Genomic DNA, 12,101 nt, shown 5'->3' on the forward strand with positions numbered 1-12,101 from the left:
CATCCAGTTCCCCCTCACACAAAAAAAACCTTTCCATTTCTATACCCTCGTCTCTCAAGGACCCCTGAGAGACTGGCACACATCCAATTTAAACCCCCTCCTCTGCCAAACTCTAATGTTGTTATTGCTGTACAGCCAGCACCCACCACCCCCCCTATACAACTCTTTTTCTATTCCCATTTCCTCCCTCCCTGTCCCCGTTACACCTCTGCTGGAGGGTTTCAAAGCATCGACTCCATGAGACCCAAGACCACTGTGACAGGGAGCCTCAGGGCCGCTAGCCTATTTATTATGGGAGGTTGGGGGAATAAAGAGGATGGTGGTGGCAGGGAGTGGGTATGTGCAAGCAAAGACGTGTGTGGGGGGACGGGGGGACGGGACACCTCTTTGAAACTGCTAATGTTTGAATAGATGGCCTATCAAAACGAGAATATGCTTTTCCTACCTGCCCTCTGGTTTAATTCATTTAGAGCGAGATTATGGGAGGTGCTCGCCAGGCAGTGAGCTGATAATTGAGATGAGCAGAGTGTGTAGAATTTCAGAGGAACCAGAGAAGGGTGCGCCAGTTTGTGCCCGAGTAAACACGATGAGTCTGCATCTCATCTCTTCGAATCAGGAAAATGCTCTTTGGAACAAACCTCATCCAAATGGCAGGATGTGTGTGTATGTGTGTGTGTGTGTGTGTGTGTGTGTGAATCTCAAAAGGGTGGAGTCAGGGGCGCCCGCCACCATCTGTGCTCGTAAAGCCACCACCAACTTCATTCCTGCTTGTCATGTATGCTAATTTATACCCCCCCCCATCTCTTATCTTTTGTTTCTCAGGGGATATTTCCATGAATTTAAAGTGCTCAAAAATACCCCAGTATTCAAACCCCAGTATATAACACCATGTGTTATAATCTTTCTTGAATATTTTGCTGATTTAGTAAGGTCATAAAAAGGACATTTGTGAGAAGACAGAATGCATCTGGAGAGTTGCTGGCAGAGAATTTCAAAATTGGGTTTGTCAGGCTTTATTTAAGCGTTCAAAAGTTTGGGGTCACCTATACAATTTTTTTCCATTAAAAGTCAACCTGTCATTCATCAAAAGAGTTGCAAAATGAATAGAAAATATAGTCAAGACATTGACAAGATAAGAAATAATGATTTTTATTCCAAATAATTATTTTCCCCTTCATACATTGCTGTTTTCAGCTGTGCTAACATCATCGCACAAGGGTTTTCAAGGGTTTTCTAATCATCCAATAGTCTTCTAACACGATTAGCAAACACAATGTACCATTAGAACACTGGAAATGGGCCTCTATACACCTATGTACATATTCCATTAAAAACCAGACGTTTGCAGCTAGTCTTTTACCACATTAACAATGTATAGAGTGTAGAGAAAAAAAGTGCTTTTCCTTCAAAAATAAGGACATTTCTAAGTGACCCCAAACTTTTGTAGGGTAGTGGATGGCATATTTAAAAAGAACAAAAGGCTACTGCCGGGTAGATTTGGAGACACAAAATACAAAGGGTGCAATCAATGCTGTGTCTCATTTTCTGTCTCTGCTGTTCTGTTAAAGTCTAGAATGTTGAGATTTGACACAGCAGGAAAAGCGAGATATACCATACTTCTCATTAAAGAAAACATATTCATTGTCAAGACTTCCTCCTTGTTGTCTGTGGTGGAACACAGGTGACTGAGGCCTGATGACCCTCATGTGGTCGCTTCCTCTGATTCACCCTCAGAAAAAAATAAAATATATATATATATATATATCCGGACTGGTGCAGAGACATAAGTCATAGACTTCCTCAGCCAAGTAAACAGGATGCAGAGCAGTGGGAGCGAGGGAGGCCAGTTCTGATTTCAATACATGCAAGAAGAACGATTTAAAGGAGCAGGAAGCTTCGACTCTGTGGGAGACATTATGGTCTAGATGTATAAAACAGAACGCCCCCAAAAAAAAACCTCAATGGAGGCATTCAACAGTGTCATTCTACTCTAATCATGCTGTAACAGAGAAGATAATATGTAAGCAATCTGACCCAGCCCTTTACTTTCCCAAGGGTTAATCTACAGACTCTATTAAAAGAACGAAGCAGGCAGGGTTCAAGAAAACTAGCCACAAACTTAAGACTCTGCCCACATTTTGAGATGATTCATTCTGGTTTATGTAAGACAAAAGAAGACAAACCAATACACAGGTCAAAAACCCACAAACACCCACGAACATCTGGCTTTTGTCTACGATCGGAATGGATACAATGAGCAGTGAAATGGCTAAAATCAAACCAGTCTTTTTCCAAGTTAATAGTTTGACACTAAATCAGGGGTCTCAAACTAGCGGCCCCCCCAATCGATTACATGCGGCCCCCCACTTAATATCATGTTATAATGAAAACGCGGCCCACGACTTCACCGTCTTTTAAACACAGTGTGTAGCTGAGGCACAGCTGCCAGTGAGGTGATAGAATATAATATATGTTTGCTATCAATGTTTTTTATAACACTAATAATAATAATAAGACATTTGGTCATAGTTACAAATGGCAGTGGCCGAAACGGCTCCTGGCACGAATTTTAATTATAGTTGTCCACACTATTATTTACATAATTTAAAATAAATGTCTGTTTTTGATATTAATACATTAATTTTGCATCATAAATAGTATTATTAAGTATACGTGTGATATCATGATGCAATATTGTGAACAGTTGTTTTAGGTTAGACCGGCCCCCTCTTGACTACAATAGATGCGCATTGGCCCTCAGGTCATTTGAGTTTGAGACCCCTATATTGGTTGTTTGTCCTTGCGACCCGTCCAGTGTGTACCTTGATTTTTTGTGAAGCAGTAATTGTTGGAAACAAACCCACATTTTTAGGATTGTTAAATGTGCCATATGTAAGAATGTGGCCAAAAAACGGTTACTACGTTCAATTTCAAAATACCGAGGTCTTTTAGGTTTCGTTTTCTGACGTAACTGGCAACCCGTGGTTGCTTGGCAGCGGAGACTCTACTGACTGCAATGATTGGTAGACGGCGGTAGGTGGCGCCACATGCCAAAACATGATTTCAAAACATAAACATGATTTGCAGTCTGCAAAATATTTTTTTAATGCTGTACTGTTGTTGTTGGTGAGTTCAGTTTGTTATATGAACATTATTCCTGAGTCTCTGTGACATATTAGGAGGATTTTACGACCAATTGCTTTAGATTTATTACGTAATGCACCTTTAAGTCTTTATAACTGATCTACAGTTTGGCATTGTTCAGCTTGATTCTTGTGTCGGACGTCTCTGACCAATCAGTGGCTGGCACTCTGGTAGAGCAGGTAATGGAGAAAAGCCAGTGGAAACACACCATAAGGCTTGTATACTTGGACAAGGACAGTCGTCCAGTTGAATGGTATTGCCCACTGTGCATGGACTCTGATCGAGTTTACCTGAGCTGAACTGCACTGTAGTTTACAGGCCTACAGGAAACCCCTGCATGTGCTTGAACAGGCACATGGGTGTATCCATGTCAAACATGATGCAACATGGCATCTTGAGTTACAAAAAGTGGACACAGAAAGATTAGCATTACAGTGAAAACAACATTACCTAACACACAAAATAAGGAGGTTTATCTTAAAGTCCAAAAGTAATAACTCAAAATCAATTACGCCAATAAACTGTTTGCCGTGATAAAAGTACAATTAGGCGTCAGGAAGCGAGACACAATGAAACTCCACACAACCACTGCACAAGTGGAGAACAGATAAGGAGCACATTGCGTTTTCTCACACACAAACGACCCATGTGAGTGCACACAAGCTCCTGTGTGTTCTAATAATTCATAATCATTTTTGCACCGTCGCAGCCTTGAAATTAGAGCTGGCTCGATAGCCCGAGTTCTGTTGTATGTTGTATTGTCAGAGGCACCCGGTCGTTACTATGAGCTCATCCCCTGCATTTAGCCTGGACCCCTGCCTGATCCAGCCCAAGTCTGCAGTAATTGGATTACAACACAAGAATCGTGACCCTGCTGGTCTGTCGTACCACTTAACTACGTGCACGTTTGACTTCCGTCAATCTAATCTCATCGGGGGCATTTCAAAATAAATACATTTGAAGTATTTGAATTATGGCTGCAACCAAAAGAACTGTAGAAGTTGTCTGCTTCCAGTATCCTCTGGTGTCTTTTCTCCTGTATAACTGTAAGCTGAACACGTTTGGCTGACAACTAATCAATTAATGGAGAAAATATTAAAAATCAACACTGAAAGTAATCATCACTTGCAGCTCAACGGAGGGTCAAGTCATAAAATAAATAAAATATTCTGCTTCATTGGCGTTCATCTGTAAGTGAATGAGGATTATATGGGTGGGGGGGGAATCGATTCACATAGGAATCGCGTTTCTAATCATCCACGATTCTGAATCGATTCATAAACTTCAAAAAGTTTATTTTTGTAACTTCTGGGAGAAAAAGGCAGTAAAGGCAGTTTTTTGTACAGTAAGTAAGTTTTTATTTGTTTTGAATGAATAAATGTTAACTTTTGTCTTAAGTTTGCCTTTGCGTGATCACAAAAAAAAACCTGTAAACCTGTTTTGATGCCATAATTTGCCTTAACACACTATGCATTGTATACATTTTTGAATCGAGAATCAATTTTGAATCGAATCGTGACCCTAAGAATCGGAATCGAATTGTGAGCCACCAAAACATTCACATCCCGAGAGGATTACCTCATAACTAAATCATAACTATACACATGTTTACTGTAGCCAGAGGGAAGTGTCTTAAAGTGTAATGTGATGACGCACACAAAATTAGATAAGGGAAAGTACGGTCATGATATTGTGTTCGTCTTTTTACAGGCCTTGAGGGAGAAACCATGTAAACAACAGCCAATAAACTCATTGCCTATGCAGTACTTTTCATTTAAACAGTGCACAAACGCTCCACTATTTAAAATAGACCCCCATTAATGACCTCAATTTGAACTTTTAGATTTTGTTCAGGACAAAAGCTCCTCTAATCATAAGAGATTAGCAGCAGACCATTATACTGTAACCTAAAAACACGGCGGAATGATTCTTTCATTACTTTGCGATACCAGATGGACGTCCTTATGTGACACGACGAGACCAGGGCAACGTAAGTCTACGTGAGTGGATCTTGAGGATCGAGCAGCAAGTTGCACGTTCATACGGAAATGGCAGATTCATATAGAAACATGGCCAGGCCGGGCAACAATCAACAACAGCCTGCGAGGCTTGGCAGCAAACTTTTGCAGGCTACTGGACCAAGGCAAGGGAAGAAGAGGGCAGTTTCCCAAGAGCACCTGACCAGCATTATCCTAAAAATTGCACGCACCTGCCCTGAGGCTGTGGAGGCTGGCGAGTGTAGCAGGGCCTGGCAGACACCCAGACCTCTGTAAGCCCTGTGCGTAGCGGCTGGGATTCATCCTCTTAGCCCCAGAGGGTAGAGGATTTGGGACTTTATTTAGTCCCATTTAGATAAGATTACCCCCTGAATTGCAGTCTTCATATGCAGCAAAAGACAATGTGGATAAAAACCACTGATTAGAATGAACCACAAGAAATTCTAAAACATTTAAAGGGATAGTTCAGAATTTTGGACATAAGACCTATTTTCCAACTCAGCCGGTGTGATGGAGACGTCTGGAGACCTTTTCAAGAAATTTCAATCAGTTCTTCTAGTTGCCGAGTTTCGCTGGTGCTATGGCTAGCGCAGGTCAATGGTATCAGCTAGCATGGCATTAGAAACACTCATACCGACTCCACAGTGCACATGAGGCAAATCGATTGTAACGGCAGACTATTGATGTACATATCTGTGTTGATGGAATGTTTGAAATAAAACCAACCTTGCAATTTGAAGGATTTATGTCTCAGCTGAGAAAGTAGTCCCTCAAAACGTCATGCGACACGAAGTTAGTTTTGTTTCAAATATTATTCTATCAACACAGATATGTACATCGATAGTCTGCCGTTACAATTGATTTGCCTCGGGTGCATTGTGGAGTCGGTATGAGTGTTTCTAATGCCATGCTAGCTGATACCATTGACTTGCGTAATGCCATAACACCAGCGAACTCGGCAACTAGAAGAACCGAATTAAATTTCTTGAAAACTTCTCCAGACGTCTCCATCACACGGGCTGAGTTGGAAAATAGGTCTTGTGTCCAAAATTCCAAACTATCCCTTTAATGGATGTTGGCTCACAAATCCCTAACTCTAACCCTAAACCACACGGCTGGCGAAGTGGTTTGTGCTCTTGCTTTTGCAGCAAGAAGACCCAGGTTGGAGCCCCGGTTGGAACAAGGGCGAATGGTTGTTTGTCTCTATATGTGGCCCTGTGATAGACTGGCCAAACCGTTCGGGGTGTGACCCCGCCTATCGCCCTATGTCAGCCGAGATGGGCACAGCATTCCCCCGCGACCCTCTGGTGGAGGATAAAGCGGTAGACACTGGATGGATGGATGGGTGGATGGGTGGATGGGTCACATTGATCGTCTTTGTATTGAAATTGCAACAAACAGGACACAACTATAAGGCTCCTCATATGTGCTATCAAATACTAGATTTTTTTCATTGGCTTCAATGGTTGGAGTCAATGAAACAAGTGGTTTTTAGTGTTGAGCAGCTGTCCGTGAAATGTGGCAGTCCAATAATATTTGACTCCCAACTTCATTTACGACGCCTCACACCAAGTGGCCAGATGGGTTTGCGTGTCCTCCTTGACGTCCAATCAGCATCCAACCCATTTAAACGCCACAGAAAGGGCTTAGACTCACAACAGATGTCTTTGTTGAAGGACACTGGCGCATATCCTTTAGTGATTTGCCATTTCAAAACGGGACAAAAGTGACCAATCCTTTCAAATGTAGCCACAATGGGGGACGCCGCTCTATGACTCTCCTTTGTCATACATGTGTTCTGATGGCATTTAACTCTCTGTCCGTCTATGACACCCAAGACCTGTCAACCCCAGTGGACACTCACACTCATGCACGATTGGCCAGTGAGTTGGGCCCAGGTTTTTACTGAGCACCACAATATTTAGGGTTCTTATTGTCTGTTTGAATTCCACAGCTGCTGCTGCTGCTGCTGCTGCCGCTGCTGCTGCACTGAGAGGAGATTAACCAGGGTCCGTGGGTGACTCAATGACTTCAGTGTGGTGTCTGGAACTTGTCGCAATGCAACAAGGACCCAAGGAGGTTTTCTAGGCCTTTGTTCAAGTGCCTGTAAGAGATGCCCTGGGTTTAACCAGTGGGAATTTTACGGTATAATAGAGTTCTCTTCAGTTCTCTACACACACACAGACTACAAATGCAGGAGCATGCACTCTGCTTCGAATTACAATTACAGCTGGAGGTGTGGCACGTGGTGTCACATCCATGAGTGGCTTAACTTAAGAATATCATCAACGGCAGCTCACGCTCTTCCACCGCTGTTCTGTAGTGTGGTTGGTTTACCGTATAACGTCATCAGCTAATTCGCCCTGTGACCGGGTAAAAGTCCACCTTCATGAGCAGCCACTAATGCACAGAGCACCGTTTGAAGAGTGAGCGACTTATCATCTAGACGTAAACACGCAATATAACAACTGGGCAACGCTTTGGATTAGAGAACACATAAACTAGGCGCTTACTGACATATATAAGTAGCATACTAGGCCTTTATTAGTAATCATTAAACACCTTATTCTACCACATAGATTAAGATTTTTTCTACATACGTGCTAATAAAGAGCTAGTATGCTACTTATATGCATGTTAGTAAGCACCTAGTGAATGGTGAATATGTGTTCCCTAATCTAAAGTGTTACCAATAACTGTGCACAACAAAAACATATTTTTTAAAATAGTTATTAACATATTTTACCACACTTTTCCATTTCTGGTAGAGAATTCTACCCGTTTATCACGTTCAACGTCATCAATGTTGACGCAACTTCAGATTGCCGCTTGAATGGTGCACTAAAGGTGTGGAGCTGTCAAGATCGTGGGGAAAATAAACAAAATAGATGTGAATGCTGCTATTAATCCATTGCAGACAAACGCTAGATATAGTATAGGCCAGTAGAAAAGGGGCTATATTTACAATCAGCGAGCCTATGGCGGGTTCGAGTCAAGTTCTTTACCCCTCTTACAGTAGACAGAAAGAGCCAAAAGGTGTAGAAGAACGGGGAAAATAATCACAATTTTAGCAATAACCTTAGTGTGTAATAATTCTGTTGAGACAGAAATCAAGTGAATGAACCGATACTGGACTTGTGCTGCAAGATATGCTCCACATACAAATATGATATCTGATGTCAGAGATCAGGTAGATTTACTGGATAATTCCTATAAATGCTGGTTCTCTTTTAGTATACGTGCCATTATAGCTGCTGAGGGAGCAGTGAGGTTACTAAGCAACAACACCGCACAGAATTGCTCCATCTTCCAGCCTCGACAGGAGCACACATGTACGTGGGTGGTGGGTGTGTGTTTGAGTGTGAATATTGTTGTCCAGCCCAAGGGGAGGAAATAAAGTGGGAATATTTGAGCATTCGAATACACCGTAAATCTTAGCCGTTTTCTTTTCTGTTGTGTTTGTACAGTAGAGATTTGCAGAGAAGCTCCCGTCGCTGTACTGTAAATCTCTCCAAGACGAAGACACGTCCAAACATTGCTGCGAGGAGAGTAAATAGTAGCCATGTACGTAGGACAAGATGGCGTTTGTACCCAAATAAGGCTACGTTTTACACTAGCTGGATATTTTTATAAACGGATATTTTCTTCCTTACATTTTCCAAAATAACTTTGTGCACACATCATCGTTTTCAAAATAGTTTCCATTTATATTAACCCGCATAAATAAGCTGTCGAGAGCCGTCATAACTACGCCAAGCCTGTGGGCGGCAGTGTAGGGAGAAGGAGAAAGCCATACAAGCCAATCAGGATCCTCATCGACAACAACAACGACTGACATCTCACCCTCGATGTATGGATGTAACTATACAAGTGACAGAGTGACAGCAGCGATGATCGCAACTAGAGCTGAAACGATTAATCGATTACTAAATTTATCGCCAACTATTTTGATAATCGATTAATCATTTTGAAGCTTTTTTCATGATTGAAACAAGATTTCTGATTGTTTCAGCTTCTTAAATGTGAATATTTTCTTAGTCTTTTCTCCAAATAACAAAAGAAATCATTAATACTGAATCATTTTGGTTTATGGACAAAACAAGACATTCAAGAACATCGACATTTCCAGGTTTGACAAACACTGATCAATGTTTTTTTTTAAATTTTCTGACATCTTATGGACCAAACGGAAAAAAGGTCGAATTTTTGGAGCGTAGGTTTCTCTGTTTACGTGCAAACGCGAACGAAAGGCACAAACGCAGGGGAAAGTCGTTTTTAAAAATACCTGTGCTAGTGTAAGCGTAGCCTAAACATCAGCTATGGACACAGTGGTCACTGAAAGCTTTAAAGGATGTGACGCTGTTTATTTATGACATGTTGTCATGTCACAGTGTCTTAAATGATTAGCTTTATATTCAGCCACTGCAGTAACAGTGGCTTATCTACTGGTTTGTTCCCCTCACTGCATACCATTCTCCTATAAATAGTGTGAGGAGGATGTGTTTGTATTCCTCCTGTGATAGCATCACTTCTGTACTTCATACAGAAGGAGACATGGGGGGTGGGTGGAAAGATAAAGGCCCATAGCTGTGGTTTTTCAAAACGTTAACATCTGATCAGTGATCTACAACCAGCTAAACCCAAGCCCAAGGCTAAAGAAAGAACCACGATCAGCGCTTTTTGAGCACACCATTTATTTTATCGCTCTTACGGATGTTTGCGCTCCATTATGACACAGAAACAAAAGGTCTGACGCAATTCAAGACTCTTTCAAAACGAGGACATGTTCGGAGAAACCACCACAAAAATGTCCCCACTTCTTCGGCTTCACCTTTTGTTTGCTGCCATGGTTACTCTTTAAACCCATTTCCAGTCTGTTTCTTCTATTCAAACTTTTTCCTCCGTGGCTGAGCTTGTGGCCAATTTGCCAAAAGACGTGCATGGGAATCAGAGCCGGAGCTGCCCCGAGACCTCCTCCTTTCTGTATAATAGAAGAGAGAGCCACAGACAGCTGCTGACGTCTCTCTCTCTCCTAACACAGCACAAAAACCCACCAAGGGAGCGATGAGCAAATTCCTGGCATGGCAAAGAAGGGGCTTTTACACAGAGTCAGCTTTGTAAACTATCAGTTGAGGAGCCCATATGTTAAAGGATGATGTCAACAGAGTGAAAGACCCTGACGCTACACCCTGTGGCCACACTGCTCCAGCTAAATCACCGACAAAACTGTGATGAGCGCGAGTGAAGCAAATCTGCACGCAGCGACAGATACGACAGCAGGGAATAAGTCCAACCACTGTTTGGAAAAACAGACGCATCCTTTATCTGGCTCACTGGCCCAGCTTGAGTCATCGCTCTCAACATTCTTTCCATTCCCAAAGGGTCATAACTCGTCTGTTTCCTCTCTGCTGTGAGCGGGAAGTTTCGAAATTCAAACCGACTCTCCCCGCCCACTTTTTCCTGAACTGGTATTGCTAGTTCCAACTGTATCTGAGCTGAAAGACACACACTGATAATGCAAGTCACACATATAAGAGTTAGGGTGAATTCCAAATCCTTGCTTTACCCTCAATCTTAACCCTCAATCTCAAAAATGTGCACTCCCTCTAGTGCAAGTGCTGTCCAGATTCTCAGAAAAATTAGGTTGAGGGGCAAGTTTAAGGGCTGTATCGCCCTCAATATTGAGATTTTCCGAGACCACCCTTGGGAGCTAGGGCTACCCAGAATGCATTGCATGTTTTCACATAACAAAGATGGCGCCGAAAGCAGCGAAACGAGTACGCTACAAATGAAGTATTTTCTTGGTTAATAGAGATATAAAAATTATGAAAACCATCGTATTATCTTAGTTTAGGCCCATATTATGGATTACTGACGTCATTGTGGTGTGTGGTAACTGTCAGCTGAATATGTCCGTGGTTGTGGTATTTGTATGAGTATCATCTTATAACTAACTGACAACCTAATAACTTGACTGACAAATGGATCGTAATAAATAATCGTGACGTAAATGTGTTCTTCTTCTTCTTTTTTTGGAGTTGACAGACTGGACGCAGCTTTTTCGCGTTATTCTGCCCCCTACAGTCTGAAGACATATCTGCATTTAAGGGGTGTCCCATTTCTAAGTGACAAAATAACCCTCAACACTTGGTTTTGAGGGCCAGTTAAGATTAAGGGTTGAGATTGAGGGTTAAGATAGGAATTGGAATTGGCCCTTGGTTACGTTCCAAATCATTTTTGAAAAGGGGTAAAAAAAAAAAAAACATACATAAAGTACTGTAACAAAGGTACATGTAATTATGGAGTTCCACAAGACTCAGTACATTTTGCATTGATTAAAACAGAAATAATGATGGAACTATACACGACCAACACTGGCTGCGAGTAATACAGAGGAATGTCTTGAAGAAGATGCCTTAAGAGCCCCATATACATAAATTAATAAAAAAGTGGCAGTGCAGTGGGGGACACCCAGACCAAGGAGGGGGTGGGGGTGGGTCTGAAGCCCGCATCCCCTCCTCATCTTGGCAGTTTTGACCTTGTAAGGATGACAGGAAGATTACGACAAAGTCCCCTATTTCTGACTTTACTCGCAAATACAATAAATATGACAAGAAAGACTCAGTGCACCTTAAATATAAATATGAGGTGAACTGCTGATATAACACATATTACCACCAATAGTTGGAATAATAATATCATATTTAAGGCACATCTTACCTGTTTGAGCAGGTCCAGCTCCTGCCTCACGGCCTCGTACTCCATCTCCATGTCGTCGTACTGCTGTTTGAGCTGCTGCTTCTCCTCCAGCACCGCCAGACCGTACTCCGCCGCCTGGATCTTCTCGCTCGTGGTCTCGCTCAGCTCCCGGGCGAGACGCTCGATCTCGGCCCGCATCCACTCCGGCCCGGCTTCCAGCAGCAGCATAGCGTCGGGGTATCCCTGCTCCTCCACGGACAT

At 42.3% G+C, this 12,101-nt stretch overlaps 1 protein-coding gene across 1 annotated transcript in view; it reads right to left on the bottom strand.

The window, feature by feature from the left end:
* LOC310931879 (BICD cargo adaptor 2) overlaps window positions 1–12,101 on the bottom strand; it is a gene marked incomplete at its 5' end in the record, with an annotated part of 61,217 nt that extends 49,116 nt beyond the window's left edge. The window contains one exon of the mRNA XM_083895118.1: window positions 11,862–12,101. Coding sequence (XP_083751244.1) covers window positions 11,862–12,101 — 240 coding nt within the window. The remainder of the gene's footprint in view (window positions 1–11,861) is intronic.

Source organism: Microchirus variegatus (genome assembly GCF_963457635.1).
Source record: "Microchirus variegatus genome assembly, chromosome: 9".
NCBI lineage: Eukaryota > Metazoa > Chordata > Actinopteri > Pleuronectiformes > Soleidae > Microchirus > Microchirus variegatus.